Genomic DNA, 16,525 nt, shown 5'->3' with positions numbered 1-16,525 from the left:
CAAGGGACAGAAAATTCGGCAGTCTGACAAAAGATATTTCCGGTCGTCACTCCATTCTACCGTGTTAGATCGTTAGTCAGACACCACTAATTTTTTGATTGTAGACCGACCAGCAATCAATTGTTTAGGCGCGTTTTGCAGTGGAACTGGCGACTGTTGATTGCGCAACAACAGAAACAAAACATCTTTCTCCTCTTACCACCACCAACATTCACCGTTCAACAATCTCATACTGCAAGTCATCCCATAGATCGTCAACTTTGCCTGAGCCTTTCGTGTACAAACCATTCGTTTCGAACCTCCCTGGATATTCAGTCGCTTGCGCCGAACCCCTCCAAGCCATCGTCATGGGTGAATCCAGGTGCGCAACACACATCAGGCTGGCAATATAAGCACCAACGTTAACTAGTTCTCTGCAGGCAGGAATTGCTGAACTGGCTGAACGGATTACTCCAGCTCAACATCACAAAAGTTGAACAATGTGGTACTGGGTATGTCAGAAGCGCAAAATTCCTTCGACACCAATTGCTAACAAGATGATCCAACAGTTCAGCCTTCTGTCAGTTATTCGACTCAATCTTCCGTACGTTTACTCCTGCCATCGGCACCCGTGTGCTTTCAAAGCGAAGGACCCATGAATTAAGACTAATTCACAAATCGCAGTTGACCTGCCCATGGGTCGAGTCAAATTCAATGTCAATACAGAATATGCCTACATACAAAATTTCAAGATCTTACAGAGTAAGGACAGAGCTCATTAACATGGTTTCCTTCTCATCGGATAGTGGGACGCTGACATGAGGTGCTCTCAGATTGCTTCACCAAACATGGCATCGATCGGACCGTGCCCGTCGAATCACTAGTAAAATGCAAGATGCAAGACAATCTGGAATTCCTACAATGGTCAAAAAGATTCTGGGATCAATACTTTCCGGGACATGACTATGACGCAGTCGCACGAAGAAAAGGGACCGGCGCTCCAACTCCTGCCCCGTCTGTTGCTGCACGAGTAAGCACAGGCGCAAGTACCACACGAAAAACCGGTGCAACACCCGTCAACAGAGCTGCTCCACGTGCGCTGTCGGCGGCTTCCGGGGGCTCTGCGGTTCTCAAGCAAGAAAACGAGCAACTCAAAGAGGCCATAGGAGGGTTGGAAAAAGAACGGGATTTCTACTTCAGCAAACTCCGCGACATTGAACTACTGCTTCAGACCGCCGTTGAACAAGATCCCAGTCTCGATGCCGACGAGAACGGACTGATCAAGCAGGTTCAGACCATACTCTATAGCACGGAGGAAGGGTTCGAGATTCCTGATCTGGAGGCAAACGGGGCAGAAGAGCCGGAAACATTTTAAGCCTGAAGCAGCAGCAGCAGAAGAAGACGACAACGAGAACCACGATATCGGATGCGGACGCGGATGCGGATTACAGCGTGTGGTACATCTTCCTCTGAGGCTAGAGAGATGGCCCCAGTAAGGATATGAGCCGATGACGGGAAAGAAAAGGAGACGCAAGTGCTTGCAAGGTTTTTGGTGTATGGATACTCGGAGGGGATTCTAGTCTATACGGGCAGGTTGCAGGCCATTCCATTGCCTGGAGAGACAAAGATGAGATACCCTTCAGCCGTCAAATCGTTTCTCTTTTTTGCCCAATTTTGAGCTTCGTCTATTGGTAAACAAGATATTGCAGCAAGGGATCGGTCTGGCAGGATTGCAGAGACAGAACTTCGACCGAGATACAGAAAGTGAAAAGAGAACACATTCTCTGCGGGTTTTCTTCACCTGCAAGGGAGCCATCACCATAATTCGAGGCTCCTGCGTAGCTACGAATCAGTACGTAAGTAAGGCTGTATTGTGCTGATGTTTGGGTGCTTGACCACGTCGTGTTATACCATGGCCAGTCCATATCACTGGACGTCAGGACTCCGACAGGAACAAGTTGTTCGGAGAATAATCTCGCGTATCGCAGAGGCACGGGCACGGGCACGGGCACACGCAGTATAGCTTGAATGCAACCACAGCATATCCGTGGAGGCGGTCCTTATCTTCTATTCATGAATACTAGTAACCTGGCACCAAGCTAGGCTATCTAGGTATTGGTAGGGTATATCTCAACAGTGAACTGTTGAACCAACGGCACTCTGCATCGACAGCTTCACAATCCGCACATTCCCACACCAGAAGACGTTGCGACACCACCGCCCCTGACGAGCTGCAGCAGACTATTGGCGGCCTCGCCCTTGATCACACTGCTGGTCAAACCCCGAAGCCGAAGCTGGCTGTTGCTGTTGCTATTCTGCAAACTCTCGCTCTCGCTTCCTCTACGCTGATGACTGCCACCTACACTGCCAGTGGGACTTGAAAGATGGACAGGCGTCCTCGGTTCAACTTCAATGTGGACCCGGTCCTGGTTCTCCGTACGGTTCCCCGTACGGATATTCAAGCCACCATCAACAATTTCGAGATCGTCTCCGTCCTCGGCCTGTTCCGACATTGGTGGACTGCTGGGGATGATATGAGGGACACGGGCGTCTTGACTGTCTTGCCTGTCCTGCTGGTTGCCGGTGTTCCATCTTGCCGAAAAGGCAGTGGGTTCTATCGTTGGGATAGGAAAGCTTGAAAGAGGCTTGATTGTTGGTTTTGGATCCATGGTCGCCCTCGCGCGTGCTATCGCGACCGTGGATTCTGGAGTAAGAAGGGGGGTGGTGGTGGTTGGCCACTGGACAGAAGAACTCGGTCGGAGTGTGGAGGAAGATCTGGGAGAGCTTGATGACGGTCCTGGTACTTCTGGAGACGACGATTTGGTTGTCTTGGGGACTGTCATTCGTGAAAAGGGCATCGAGATCTGGTTGGTTTGGATCTTGTACAGGGCGAGCTGGAGTCGGGTTCGGAGCGTTTCTGCTTTCTGCAGCATGTGAGCAAGATACCAAAGGCTGTTGATTACGGGATAGAATACCTCTAGCAGCATCTCCTTCCTGGTGTCTTCCTCTGTTTTCGGTCTTTGATCCTTGACGACCTGGAGCTCTGCGAGCATTTGCATGTCATCACCTTGAGAGGAGAGGTTCTCGAAATCGATCAGACTCGACATATCCAGACTGACTTGCGACGGTTCCTTGTTGATATTTGGTCGGAGAGGCGGCACGAGCTGTGAGTTGCTCTGGGTGAAGGTCACGGCGTGCTGGGCAAACGATCAGCACATAAAACTCCCAGAAACTCCGCGACTCCAAGGCAAATACCATCTTGTCCAACGTTTGTTGACTCGGTTCGTCAAGGATTTCAAATTCGGACTCAAGTTGAACAGGCTCTTCTTGTGAAGCATGGAATGAGGTGTAGACAGTGGACTTTGCCTGAGCCGTCGGTGCGCGAACGGTTTCGTGGTGCACCGATGGGCCATCGCTTAATATCTCGGGGCCTTGAGACGAGGTATGCGAAGTGTTTGTCTTCTGAGAATCTCCCACTTCCTGATTGTGCACCTCTGCAATCTTTCGCTTCTGACCGGCTCGCGGACTACTCGAGGAGGCCACACGCTTCAACGGTCGAGGACTGACAAGTTCCCCGGCGGCTTTCGTTTTCTTCGGAGAGAGCAGCGCGTTCAGGTCTTTTTCGCCCAGCACGCGACGCGTGGGAGAGGCAGCAGCACTCATTGTGAGGTTATAGTTCGAGAAGGACGTCGAAAAGTATGGTCCGTAGATCAGTAGACCTAAGGCTCGTCAGAAAGCATCTGCTAATGCTGAGAATACCTGGACTCACTCTAGTACACTGCAAGCACACCGCCTGCGAATGCGTCGCTGAAGAACAGAACCAAATAAGCCAGGAAACTTCTTGAACAGCGAGAGTTATACAGCAAAACCAGACCGCGTCCGCCGTGTCGAGGACAGAATAACGAAAGGGAAAGAACGCGAGGAGAAAGGCAGAGGGATTCAAGTCGCGGTGTCACGTCGTGGAGAATAGAAAGAAGCCCTAAGTTAGGTATGGAGTAAGGTACCTTATGGAGTAACACGAAAGCAAAGATCAGCCTCGTATCTTCGCCTCGTCTCGTGCCACGGTGCCTGTGCCTGTGCCAGTGCCTGTGCCTGGGGAATTTGTTGTTGTGATCCGGCCCGCCAGTGTAGCGCCGGGTCCCTGCTTCAGTGCATCTGCGCGCCTCTCTAGCGAGTCACGTCAAGTGGGTGCCGATGAGAGGCGTGGAGGCCCACGATCATCCATGGCCCTGTTACTCGCATCATCTCGCAAAAGACGCGGGGAGAGCAGCTCTTGCACCACTTCTGCATCCCATCAATAGATCGAGAAAGAGTACCTTATCTTCGATATATCACATTGCAAACACTCGAGACTTGCAATCTCAAAGTGGTCTCCCAGGCTTCCCGCCATCACGATCGCATTTCTATGCATCACATCATCAGGGCTATTTTCCCAACCCAAGCAGACGCCTTGGCAAGCCGCCTCAACCAGCTACGACCTAAGGTGCAGGCCAAGTATCTGTAAGTCATTGCCCAGCCGTGAACCTGTAAAGATCTCTGACGTGAGACTCTCCCTACCTAGCTGGTAGCTACTATACAGGTAATCAATTCTGACTCAACACAAACGTGAACCCGGCCCCATCACTCGTCCCGCCGATACACGTACTACTAAACGTCCCAGTCGGACACACGGCCTGCGCGGCCCGCACACAGCCTTCCCACCGCCCTTTACTAACATTGATCGTGGCGCCCTGGTTCACCGCCGTCAGCGTGAACTTGGACGTCCCCGACGCGCCGACCGTGGTCTCCGGGTCGCCGCCGCAGAATTGGATACTTCCCGCGATGCCTCCGCATATCGACAGGATGGCGACGTTGGTGTCGTGACTATCCAGCGCGACCGTCGTGTCGTCGCACGTCGTGCCCGTCACTGCGTCCGGGTTGACGGAAGTATTGGCTGGGTCGCGCGGTGCGACTGCGACGGCGCGGTTGCTGATCGTGATCGAAGGGGACGGCTTGTGTCTGTCCGTTGGGACGACGCTGTTGGGCCATAGAGGGGAGGAGAACGCGCTGGTTGTGAGGAGGGAGAAAACGGCGAGGTGGAAGGAGAGATGCATGGTTCTGCGCCTGTTCTATTTTAGACCAGCCGACCACGACGAAGCTCGAGAAAGACGATGAGGTGAGGTAAGGTGATTTGAGCCAAGATGAAGATCTTTTGGTCCGTTGTTACCAGTACTCAATCGAGATGAGATTGCGAAGAGAGTGATTGTCAAGGTGCAGGATGGATGGATGGGTGGGCGGCGTGGACTAGTACTTTATTCAACTATTCAACCGCTCTCTCCTGTGAGTGGATTCTATGTAGTACATAGGAGTACAGTCGGCTTCGTTGATCTTAAAACTGTCGTCTGAAGAAACGACCAATCGATAGCAAACAAATGCCAAACACCGGTCTTGGTCTACGAGTTTGTAGCCCATCTCCAGAACTTTGAGCTACTATGCAGAACAGGATCCACGTGGGCTCCTCGTGGTCAAATTGCATACTATGTACATAGTAGTGCAGTGAGAGGATTGCATGGATACATAGGACTGATCAGGAAATTCATCAAATGTGAGACCAAATGTGCTCGAAACCATCGCAGGATTTCCAGGTGTCTCATAGTTGGTTGGTGAGGCATTGCACGTTACAAGACGAAGGGGTTTGCCTCGTCACGTACAAGGCTGACTCTCCCTTCCTTGACCAAGATGCTCGCCTTTGAGCAGAGCATTCACTATGAGTTTACATAGTAACTCGAACTTGCAGCTTTCCTCATGGCATACGGAGTTCTACCTACCCACCTTAGTCGCGAAACAAAAACCACAGTAATTGCTATATATGGTTTGATCCTAGAGGGTGAGCGCTCCCCGAGAAATTCCTGAGTAATACAGCCGGGGCTCACCAGGCCAATCCAGCCCCCCTGGCAACCGGCTGCTTCTGCCTCTCGGCTGTTCTGATTATGACATTGGGAGAGCTGGAAGAGCGATTTCAGGTGGGAGGTCATGAGGACCAAGGCTGAGAGAACCGAAGGGTTACGACTTGTCGCCCTCATCGGCCAGGAAATGTGTCGAGTCGGATATTCACATCCAACTGACGCCCCGAGGTATCCAGGATGATTGCTCGCTCCAAATCTCTTTGTGTGTTCTCGAGGTTCAAGCCCAGTACACACCTCTGCTCAACTCGCACCATCCTCCTCCCAGCATTAGGCGATCCTGCAAGTCCGACAAGGTTCGGATTTTGCGGTGCCGGCCAAATTTGACCGACGACACCTCACCAACTCTCACCAAGACCAATGGACATTGGACACTCTTCCATCAAGGCATGATTTTCCTTCTCATGGCTTGCGGGTGCCCATCAACTCCCATGGGGAGAACCATAAGCTGGAGCCTGGTGTTTCCTTGGTTTAGAGCTGCCGACCTGTTCTCACTAGAACCGCTGCATCAGCCTTACCAGCCTTCATCTGTCCGAACAATCCCAACCACCGACACAGGCACTTCAACCACACAAAAACCGTCTGATAGGCCTCAGGGACACTCATTCCAATCCTTCGAGACACCGTCAATTCTATTCAGCACCTCAGCAACATGTACTTCTCGCCGTGGGCCCCCGTCGACATACCCAAATGCAATATCTTGTCGTACCTCTTCCCTTCTGGCACGACACCATCAGAGCAACCGATATGGACTGATGTCAACGACACCTCCAACAGCCTGTCTCCTGCTCAGATGCTTTCACTGATCAAGCGATTCGCGATGGGCCTCGACAAGCTCGGCATCGCTCAGCAACAAGCCATCTTGGTCTTCACGCCGAACCACCTCTACGTCCCGCTCGTGTATCTGGCGACGACCGGGTCGAAGAGATTCTTCACAGGCGCCAACCCTGGGTATACGGCCCAAGAGCTAGCACATCAGATGAGGGCTGTCGATGCCGCCGTGGTTCTGGTTCACGACACCCTCCTCGCAACAGGCATCGCCGCAGCTAAGCAGGCGAAAATCCCCTTGAAACGTCTATTCGTCTTCTCCGATACCCCCGGGCCTCAAACCCAGGACCAGACTCTTCCAGACTGGCGGTCGATCCTAGCTTCCTCGGTTGAGTCGGCGTCATGGCAGTGGGACCCCCTGAATGGGGAGCTTGCCCTGCAAACCGTGGCAGTGATCAACTTCTCCAGTGGGACGACCGGCCTACCCAAAGGCGTATGTATCTCACATTATAGCCTGGTGGCCAATTCAACCCAGGCCATTTTCAACTACTATCAAGGAACACCCTACTCTCCCGAGAACCGAGGTGCAGAACGATGGCTAGCTTTCCTGCCACTGTACCACGCATACTCACAGCTCTTCACCATCAATATTGCTTGCAAGTTGCTGATCCCGGTATATATTATGCCCAGGTTCTCCTTTGAGGATTTCATTAGGCATATCCAGCAGTTCATGATCACAGCTATACAGGCTGTCCCGCCGGTTCTCGTGATGATGACCAAGCGCGCCGAGACGTCAAAATACGACATCAGTAGCCTTAAGTACATTCTATGTGGCGCTGCTCCTTTGTCGAGTGAGTTGCAGAACGAGGTCATGAGTAGGTTCAACCTTGTGGTCTCTCAAGCCTTTGGGATGTCCGAAACGACATGTGCTGCGGTCATGACGCCGGGTATGACCAAGGACCAGAGTGGCAGCATTGGGAATCTGCTGCCCAACACTGGTGAGTTCTCGTTGCTTTTCTTCAATCACTAAGTATGCTAACACTCGGGCAATGGCAGAGGCTTGTCTGCTGGACGAAGATGGGAAGGAACTCAGTGGAGATGGCCAGCCTGGAGAGTTGTGTCTGAGAGGACCACAGATGATGCTCCGATACTGGAGGAACGAAAGTGCGACACAGCAGACTATCACTGCGGATGGCTGGATGAAGACCGGTGATGTCGCCGTCACAAAAGGTGGGAAATGGTGGATCGTCGATCGCAAGAAGGAGTTAATTAAAGTCAATGTGAAACGCCTTCTCTCGCCATATATGAGTCCGCTGACGCAGTACTAGGGCCTCCAAGTCGCTCCAGCAGAGTTAGAAGCCGTGCTCCTTGAGAACGAGGATGTCGCCGACGCAGCGGTAGTCGGCATCACCATCCACGACGAGGAGTTGCCCCGGGCATATGTAGTGCTCCAGAATTCTGCCCGAGGTAGAACTACCGCCCGGGACGTGCAGGACTTTGTCGCCCAAAAGGTGTCCAAGCATAAGCGACTGGTGGGAGGGGTCAAGTTCATTGACGAGGTTCCCAAGCTTGCCAGCGGGAAGATCGTGCGGAAGGTCCTCAAGGAGTGGGCCAAGACGGATGCGAAGGAACTGGAACACACCGTCAAGGCGAGATTATAATACACAACTTGAAGCAAGAGAAATTGAGAATGGATAGTGGAGGACCAGGAGAGAGGTTTGGCCCATCATCTCTCCACATAAGGAATACACCGAGATTTCCCAACTAGCACCGGAGATGTCGCGCCCCTGATCTATACAGCGTTCACGACAATTCATCTGCATGATCTGTTCGTGCAGCCTCTTCCATCATCTTCAACCTTCCCGGCGCCCTCTCTTCGACGACGAAGCGAAACTTACGCGGCGTCGAGATCGAGGCGCCGGTATAGTCGTACCACGGTAGGCTTGCCCCCTCCTCCTTCTTCACGTTGCACGCCCAAAGCAGGCTGGAGGCTTCTAGAAAGAGGGCCTTCTCGGTCACCTCTAGGCCGGGACAAATGCGCCGGCCGTGGCCAAACGCGGCGAAACGTTTGAGGTTCGGATACGTGCTCAGCGGCTCCTGGTAGGTGGGATACTTGGGCTCCAACCATCTCTCGGGTCGGAAACTCTCTGGATCTGGGTACAGATCCTCGGCGCGCATTATGGCCCATTGGTTCGGGATGATGACCGCGCCCTTGGGGATGAAGAAGTCGTGGTATATATCGTCCTTGATCACGGAGTGAGGGAACCCTGTCCGTGTGTCAGCGTCTTTCTTTTCGAGGGTCGAGGGAAGGTCCTCTTCCTGACTTACCGCCCGAGAGGACCGGCCGCCATCGCATGGTCTCCTTAATAACGGCACGGAGGACAGGAAGGCTGCCAAAGTCGTCGAAATCGGGCAGTCGTTGCCCGCCAATCGCCGTCTCGAGCTCTTCCTGGATCTGCTGCTGCCACTCCGGAAATAGACACAAGTTGAGGATGATGGATTGCATCGCAGTCGCCGACGTCCCGGAGGCGCCGCCGTAGATGCTGGACAGGACCCAGACCATTTCGCGGTCTGTCAGATCCCAGTCCTCCTTGGACTTGAAGTATCGTCCTGCGAAGCTTTCCGAGACTCCCGGCGCGAGGGGCTCGGTCTTCTGCGTCTCCTGTCGCATGAGCGGGGAGAGATAGTCCCAGTGCCGTTTCATGAGGGTGTTGGCTTCCTTCTTGAACGGCGCCAGCCAGACGGGTAGATGCATGAGCCACGGCATGAACTCGACGGCGTACGCGCCGGGGACGGTCACGCGCTCAATCTCCTCCATGTACGAGCAGATCTCGTGGACGTGGTGCTCCTCGCCCGACCCGCGCTTCTCGGCGATGCCGTAGATCTGCTTGATTGAGGTCATAACGCCCGCGCGCTCCAGCCAGTATGCGTATTTGGTCGGCTCCCGGGCCAGGTCGACCACGGCCTGTCGCGCCTCAATTGTCTGCTTGGGGAGCGACTGCTGGATCATGTTGGTGCTGAGCATCGTCTGCGCAAACCGGCGCCCTTTCCGCCAATAGTCTCCCCAGCGGGCAGCGCCGAGGAATCCGTTGTCGGCGATCAATCCCGCCATGACAAGAGGCGGCCGGTCAGAGTAGATTGCCCCGCGCAGGCCGAGGAGGTCGTTGGCGATGGACTCTCTGGAGATGACGACCAGCGTCGTCCCAAAGGCCTTGACCTGGTAGATGGGTCCGAACTCGTCGGACCACTGCTTGAACTTGAGCCATGCGTGCGTCTTGGGGATGTCGAATGCATTGCCTACGATCGGCAGACCTGGGACTCGCCCCATCAGCATGGCCATCTCAGTCACTCAGACCGGCCAGCGCTAACTCACCTTTGGGCCCAGGCAGCGGCTTCGCACCCTTGGGCAGTTTCGTCCGGCTGAGAACCAGGGTCCGGAGCACCGAGAGAACCAACGGTGCCAGCAGAATCAGGGCTCCAAGCCGGAAGGGTGATATGTTCGTCATCAAGGTCTCCAACAGTGCCATGGTCCAAGGTTTTGGTCACAACTGAGCTCCTACATCGCGCGCTGAGATTGTCTTCCTTGCCATGGCACTATATACGGGACGGTATAGATGGTAAAGGCGAGCTTGGCCGTGGAGGCCGACGCTGATCCCTGTCCCCGTGGGTGGACCCCAATCTTTGCTTGGACCCCGGATTTAGCGGCCTCGTTTTGGAGGAGTGCTGGGTGGGAGACTGTTCTCGTTTCACTCGCGATGGGTATCACGGGATTGCCAGAGACGGTCCAAATGGCCAATCACTCAGCCCCCGTCTACGAGTACTCCAAAACTGGTGGACTTGGCTCTCAGCCGCCAAATACGAGCGGTGATGTCCTTGAGATTACTATTCAAACACGAGACTAGAGTGGACTGATTCGATTTCGGCATCTGCGTGATCTGATGAGGCCTTTGCCTTGTGTCCCTTAGACCTTCATCACCTCAGGGTTCCCTTGTGTCCACGCCGCCTTGATGGTCACTTTGCTGATCCTCCAGAGGTCATCCGCGCGGACAATGCTGCACTTGTAGATGTTGCCGAACAGGTAGAAGTCGTTGAACTCGGGCCCCAGGCCCTCGCCGCCCCGGAAATGCTGGGCCAAGATCTGAGCCTGGAGTTCGGCCTTGTCGCCGTCAACCTCGCACCGGATGTTGGTCGCCATGTGCGTCGTGTCTAGCGGCCGGCCAACGGCGCTCATGAGCGTTTCAACAATCGTGTCACGGCCAGTCAGTTCGCGAGGTATGGCGCCATTGTGAGTGAAGGAAAGGACCATGGTGGCATCCTCGGTCAGTGACGATGCAGACAGCTCGGAGGAACCCTCATCGAGCGCCCACGCGAACCGGATGAGCGCGTCAATGGCGGCTTCTCGGTCCGTGAGACCTCCGCGGTTTGGCATGCTGGTTGTTGGAGACTCGGCGGTCGCGGTAAAGCTGGATATTGATGGACTCGGGGTGGTCAACTTGTGTGGATATATCAAGATTTGAGAGAAAGAGAAAGAGATTGGGACAAGAAGAGCAATTGAAGGCGTCGATGGCTGCTTCCAGCCTCGGTCTGCTTTAAAGATCTTCTTCCACGTCCCTTTGTCTGGGTGCTGCTGCCTTGAATGGCCAATGTTCCGTCGACAGCTCTAGACTCGTGTCCGTCTTGCCGAAGTGTCAAAAATGCAGTACTTTCACGGCCATGTGATGTATAGCTGGATGATATGGAACTCCTCTAGCCTCTCCGCCATGTCCGTGTGGATCCCCAGGATCTGGACAGTCTACTGGATTTATCGGCCAGTCAGTTCAGGTATCCACAGAAAACTCCACTAGATACCCCGAACCCCAGACACTCGTTGCCCACCAGAAGGTTGTCGCTGTGGTCAGGGGCTATCGATATATTACGACCTGTAGCCTGGCCACGATGCGTTGTGTCGAGTCCATTTTCGGCAGCTCTCGCCTCGCAGTAGTTTCATCTTCTCCTCGACCAAGATGTCGGACCATTCCAAGAGCCTCTACAGTACCTGGGTGGCATTGTTCCTGTCCATAGGCTCCATTGCGTGCGCCTATTACACAGTCATCCCAGCCACTACCTCTGCCCAACCCTCCTTTGTGTGAGTCTCTAGAGCCAACACGTCTTGTTGCTACGAATTGACTCTCTTCCAGTACCTACATGGGCCTCGACACCGCCTCTAATGCAACGCAGCTCGTCGGTGCTGTCAGCGGTGTTTACATCGCCGGCTGTTTGATAGGGTCCGTTTTGTCCTCCCAGGCGACCGACTCGCTTGGTCGGAGAAAGTCGCTCTCCCTGGCCTCGGCGCTGGCCGTGCTTGGTGGTGCACTGCAAGCTGGTGCTTCCAACATTGGCATGTTCATTGCCGCCCGTCTCATTGCAGGCTTTGGAATTGGTGCGTCCACCGCACGATGCAGACACAGGGATCCCTTAACTGACCGTTCGCCACAGGGGCACTGTTTGCGTTGGTGCCTCTCTTTCAGAGCGAGATCGCGCCACCCAAATCCCGGGGCCTGATCGTCGGTACTCATGGTATCATGATCTCTCTGGGCACTATCTTACCCTCGTAAGTCCACTTACTTGGAACTTATGGGAGCTGTATGCTGAACAGTCGTAGCTGGATCGGCTACGGGTTCTACTTTGTCAATGCAAATGGGACCCAATGGCGTTTACCACTAGCGATCCAATGCATTTTCCCACTGGCCCTAGCTCTGGGCGTCTGGTTCATGCCCGAGTCTCCTAGGTGGTGTAAGTAACTAGATCGGCCTATACCGCCGACTTGGTACATGGCTGACTTCACCAGTGATTACCAAGGACCGCCATGACGATGCCTTGAAGTCTCTGATAAGGCTGCACCGCAGCAAACACGACTGTGACAATACGTTTGCTCACAAGGAATATCTCCAAATCAGAGCACAGCATGACGAGGACGAGAAGGAAAGAGTCAGCTGGATACAGATGATCACTGTCCCTACATATCGTCGACGAGTGGGAGTCGCAGTCTTCGTCATGATAGGAAGCCAGATGACGGCCACCTTGCTCGTCTCCGGTATGGTGATCTTGTCCCCAAGCCCGTGCGGTCACTAACAGGCTCAGTCTATAATCCGGTTCTCTATGGCAGCTTAGGGTATGGCGTTCCGAAGCAACTGATGTTTACGGGAATTTGGGCCAACTTCACCATCATCGGCAACACCATCTGTGCGTTTACAGTGGATCGGATGGGACGAGTTCTGGCCTTGAAGATCGGTTGGGTAGGTGATGCTTGCGCCATGATTGGGATGGTGGTGTCTCTCGCCATGTTTGAAAAGAGCGGATCCCACTCCGCCGCCATCGCCGCCATCTTCTTTTTGTATCTTCACATCATCATGTACGCCACGTTTGTCGATGCCACCACCTAGTAAGTTGACAACCTCCTCATCTGTAGGAAGGGTGTAGCGAGCTGACCGGGCGCAGCATCTACACCACGGAGATCTTCCCCAATAACATGCGCGGAAAGGGAATGTCCATCGCCATCGGATCATACTTTCTGATCCTGGTGGTCCAGTTGGATACCGCCCCCACGGCCTTTGCCAACATCGGCTGGAGGTATGTCGCATCACCGTTCCCCCAAACGCACAGGCACTGACAGGGACCGCCAGAATCATCCTTATCTACCTCTGCTGCCTCCTGGCATTCATCCCGTTCATTTGGCTTGTCTGCCCCGAGACCAAGGGCCAATCTCTCGAGGAAGTGGGCCTGATCTTTGGTGACAGACACGTTCGTGTGGCGCTGGATGGGCCCGAGTTGAGCCCCGAGCAGGCACTTGAGATCAGCGAAAAGCTGGTGCTTCCCAATGTTAATCGAGCCGAGTGTGAACACGTCGAAGGCTGACTTTGATTCCGAGGAAAGAGACTAAGTGGCGAGGAAAGACGGGCCGATGTCACCAGAGCATGATGTGAATGCGGGCAATGTTGATAAGTAGGGTTAGCAGGGACGAGGGAGCCGTACTCAACTGCTCCATGCATTGTATAGTCTTGAGGGGGATACAAAAGTTAGGACCTTTCAACCTGTAAACAACAGGTTGTTGATACCGATCATCTGTGCTGCATCCAGATCCTATTGAGACTTTCTATACTAGTAGTAGGAGATTCCGGAAAGCGAGATCGTGCATCTTGGTCGACATACATCACTTCGAGACTAGAGCTGAGACCCTTGGTACGTTGGTGTTCTATCTTCATACGCGAGTAGTGAAGAACAATTCCAAGCCTGGACATGTCCATGCACTGAAGCAGAAGTATATCGCTTGCGTGAAGGTAATCCCCTAGGTGGCACGACGAGCCTGTCTTGACCTTACAAGCCAAACTCAGCCGGCCACGACGAAAAGTCTTCAAGCCCTCTCCACAACGCCCCAATCCCCGGGTTTCTATGGAGCCTTTTCCTGGACACTCATCTGGGCGGAGTTTGCGGAGTCTCTGTCGTTGCAGAGCATCGGAGATACCGGCGTGGGGCGGGACTCGTTTGAGAAGATGGGGAAATGGAGAGCTGAGAGTTCATCTAGGGTCTAAGGGTCAAGGGTCGATGGTCAATACTAATTAAAGCACTTTCTGGACCATTCAAGTGCCTAAGCTTCGGTTGAGATACAGCAAATCCGTCGCAATGGTGAAAACTCCAGCTTTAGACCCCAGCACCGGTGGGTTAAGCTATCCCAGGCTATCTGAATAAATCTTACTGACCCCAATCCAGGACAGGGTTTCGTGGCAACGCAGCGGGAGGATTCCTACACGGCGATTGACCCTTTGCAGTGGGACTTCACCGGCCGACACGTGCTCATTACTGGCGCTGCTCGGGGCCTTGGACGAGCCGAAGCCATCTCGTACGCCCGAGCAGGAGCATCGGGAATCGTCCTCCTCGACATCCTGGACTCTAAACCTGTCGAAGCGGACCTGCTGGTAGCGGCGAAAGCAGCGGGGCGCGCTGAGCCGAAGCTCCTCTCCCTGAGGGTGGACGTGACCGACGAACAATCGGTAGCAGAGGCGGTCAAAGCGGTTTCTGACGCATTCGGCAGCCTGGACATCGTGGTCAACAATGCCGGCGCCATCACCTACGTGCCGATCCTGGAGACGGATGCCGCGACGTGGTGGAAGTGCTGGGAGGTCAACGTCAAGGGACCCTTTCTGATCGCCCGTGGCTTCCTTCCGCTGCTCTTCAAGGGTCGCGAGAAGACCATCGTCGTCTTATCCAGCGTCGGCGCTCATTTCACGTTGCCCGGCGGCTCGGCCTACGAGACGTCCAAACAGGCCGTGCTCAAGCTCAACCAATACCTCACCCTAGAGCACCAGTCCGAAGGCATCCTGGCTTACGCCATCGCGCCGGGCGGCGTCCTGACGGATATGGCTAAGGGGTTCCCCCAGGATCTCCTCAATCGCCTTACGGACACGCCGGAGATGGTGGCGGATACGTTGGTGTTTTTGACCAAGGAGCGCCGGGAGTGGTTGGCGGACAGATACATCGACTCGCGGTGGGACGTGGAAGAGCTGCTGCAGAAGAAAGATGAGATCGTCTCCAAGGATTTGTTGAAGGTCAGGATGGCTCTATGAAAGAATCCTGGAGAATTTAATACGCCCAAATATGTGGCCACGTAGGTTCGGGGATTGGGAATGATATAAAGCATTCAAAAAATGACCGAGTGGATTCGAGTACGTATTCTCTCGAGTATGATCATGGCTGGATGGTGGGGCAATTACGTGCACTTGATGTAGGTACTAGTATAGGTACCGTCCCTATGGTATTGCTTTAGGTGTCCACACCGCTCGATATCTATCTCGGGTCTGTTGGCAGCATACATTCTATCTGCTATTCAATCACCACCTAACTGCCCAAGAACACTTTAGAGAAGAAATCTTGGGTGGCAGCGATCGACTGTGGCTTCGACTCCAATTCCAGGTATGGCGAGAAATGGTTTCCCGGGATGGTGACCAGCGACTTAGGCTCTTTGGCGGCCTGGTAGGCCTCCTTCTGGCCAGGCAAGAAATCTTGGTCTGCGAGGATGAAGTGCACGGGCGTCGGGGCGATGAGTTCGACAAACGGCGTGACGTCGACCAGGGTGGTTGGCTGGTAGGTCTGGAGCGTGAGACGGCCGGTATAGTTCTTGGCCTCCGCCTCGCTCAGCTGTCCGATAAACGCCCCTTTGATGTCGTCGCCGGTCGGTTTAACAAACTGCACGTAGCGAGGCTCCTTTCCGAGGGCCCGGTCCTTGCGATCCTCGGCCAGTTCGCGCTCAAAGCGCTCCAGGTCATCTCCGTAGCCGGCCATGCGGGAGGCCGAGACAGGAGTCCATTTGATTAGAGGTGCCTGCGCAACCACGGCCTTAATACGTCGGTCCATCCATGAGATGGCGAGCACGTCTCGGCCGCCTAAGCTAGTGCCCCAGACGCCAATTCTCTGCGCGTCGACCTCGGGCAGACTGGATGCGTAGCTGATGGCGTCTTGCCAGTCCTGGAGGCGGCCGTAATGCGCTACTTCTTCACGCGGGGTGCCCTCACTGTCGCCGAAGTTTCGATAGTCGAACGAGAGTCCCGCGATCCCAACCTTGACTAGAGCAGCAGCCACGTCGGGAAGAGACCACTCTTTCAATCCGCCCAAACCATGGGCGAGGACGACAAGGGGAAACGGCCCTTGACCCTCGGGCAACTGTAAGACGCCTCGAATGGTCAGACCGTCGGAGAGAAATTCCACCGCACGTGTCGTGCCGTATCCGTTCGAGATCGCAGGCATGTTGACGGTGTGCTACAGCTGCCTTGTCGTCGAGCTCCTCCAGCGGCCATCTTGGACTG

At 54.3% G+C, this 16,525-nt stretch overlaps 9 protein-coding genes across 9 annotated transcripts; 4 read left to right on the top strand and 5 right to left on the bottom strand.

Moving 5' to 3' along the window:
* Window positions 1-168: 168 nt before the first annotated feature.
* PV05_11773 (uncharacterized protein) lies at window positions 169-1,858 on the top strand. Its single transcript, XM_013455287.1, has 5 exons — window positions 169-361; window positions 420-491; window positions 549-583; window positions 664-741; window positions 813-1,858. The coding sequence occupies exons 1-5, from the start codon at window positions 348-350 to the stop codon at window positions 1,352-1,354; spliced, it is 741 nt and encodes a 246-aa protein (XP_013310741.1). The 5' UTR covers window positions 169-347; the 3' UTR covers window positions 1,355-1,858.
* Window positions 1,859-2,153: 295 nt separating this feature from the next.
* PV05_11772 (uncharacterized protein) lies at window positions 2,154-3,642 on the bottom strand (the record flags this gene model as incomplete). The annotated part of the gene is made up of 3 exons (XM_013455286.1): window positions 2,154-2,903; window positions 2,955-3,176; window positions 3,235-3,642. 3 exons carry the CDS (start codon window positions 3,640-3,642, stop codon window positions 2,154-2,156), a joined length of 1,380 nt encoding a protein of 459 aa, XP_013310740.1.
* A 920-nt stretch (window positions 3,643-4,562) lies between these two features.
* Window positions 4,563-5,072, bottom strand: PV05_11771 (uncharacterized protein; the record flags this gene model as incomplete). Its single annotated transcript, XM_013455285.1, has 1 exon — window positions 4,563-5,072. The coding sequence occupies one exon, from the start codon at window positions 5,070-5,072 to the stop codon at window positions 4,563-4,565; it is 510 nt and encodes a 169-aa protein (XP_013310739.1).
* A 1,501-nt stretch (window positions 5,073-6,573) lies between these two features.
* Window positions 6,574-8,350, top strand: PV05_11770 (uncharacterized protein; the record flags this gene model as incomplete). The annotated part of the gene is made up of 3 exons (XM_013455284.1): window positions 6,574-7,687; window positions 7,746-7,963; window positions 8,018-8,350. The coding sequence occupies 3 exons, from the start codon at window positions 6,574-6,576 to the stop codon at window positions 8,348-8,350; spliced, it is 1,665 nt and encodes a 554-aa protein (XP_013310738.1).
* A 142-nt stretch (window positions 8,351-8,492) lies between these two features.
* PV05_11769 (uncharacterized protein) lies at window positions 8,493-10,216 on the bottom strand (the record flags this gene model as incomplete). The annotated part of the gene is made up of 3 exons (XM_013455283.1): window positions 8,493-8,956; window positions 9,018-10,001; window positions 10,063-10,216. The coding sequence occupies 3 exons, from the start codon at window positions 10,214-10,216 to the stop codon at window positions 8,493-8,495; spliced, it is 1,602 nt and encodes a 533-aa protein (XP_013310737.1).
* Window positions 10,217-10,489: 273 nt separating this feature from the next.
* On the bottom strand, window positions 10,490-11,118 carry PV05_11768 (uncharacterized protein; the record flags this gene model as incomplete). Its single annotated transcript, XM_013455282.1, has 2 exons — window positions 10,490-10,624; window positions 10,666-11,118. The coding sequence occupies 2 exons, from the start codon at window positions 11,116-11,118 to the stop codon at window positions 10,490-10,492; spliced, it is 588 nt and encodes a 195-aa protein (XP_013310736.1).
* Window positions 11,119-11,692: 574 nt separating this feature from the next.
* Window positions 11,693-13,583, top strand: PV05_11767 (uncharacterized protein; the record flags this gene model as incomplete). The annotated part of the gene is made up of 8 exons (XM_013455281.1): window positions 11,693-11,814; window positions 11,867-12,108; window positions 12,165-12,279; window positions 12,331-12,461; window positions 12,517-12,762; window positions 12,810-13,110; window positions 13,167-13,298; window positions 13,352-13,583. 8 exons carry the CDS (start codon window positions 11,693-11,695, stop codon window positions 13,581-13,583), a joined length of 1,521 nt encoding a protein of 506 aa, XP_013310735.1.
* Window positions 13,584-14,348: 765 nt separating this feature from the next.
* PV05_11766 (uncharacterized protein) lies at window positions 14,349-15,289 on the top strand (the record flags this gene model as incomplete). Its single annotated transcript, XM_013455280.1, has 2 exons — window positions 14,349-14,382; window positions 14,436-15,289. The coding sequence occupies 2 exons, from the start codon at window positions 14,349-14,351 to the stop codon at window positions 15,287-15,289; spliced, it is 888 nt and encodes a 295-aa protein (XP_013310734.1).
* Window positions 15,290-15,472: 183 nt separating this feature from the next.
* Window positions 15,473-16,466, bottom strand: PV05_11765 (uncharacterized protein; the record flags this gene model as incomplete). Its single annotated transcript, XM_013455279.1, has 2 exons — window positions 15,473-15,520; window positions 15,579-16,466. The coding sequence occupies 2 exons, from the start codon at window positions 16,464-16,466 to the stop codon at window positions 15,473-15,475; spliced, it is 936 nt and encodes a 311-aa protein (XP_013310733.1).
* Between the last annotated feature and the right edge of the window lie 59 nt (window positions 16,467-16,525).

Source organism: Exophiala xenobiotica (genome assembly GCF_000835505.1).
Source record: "Exophiala xenobiotica strain CBS 118157 unplaced genomic scaffold supercont1.7, whole genome shotgun sequence".
In the NCBI taxonomy this organism is placed as follows: domain Eukaryota; kingdom Fungi; phylum Ascomycota; class Eurotiomycetes; order Chaetothyriales; family Herpotrichiellaceae; genus Exophiala; species Exophiala xenobiotica.
The sequence above is the reverse complement of the archived record's forward strand: the minus strand, read 5'-3'. Positions and strand labels throughout refer to the sequence as shown.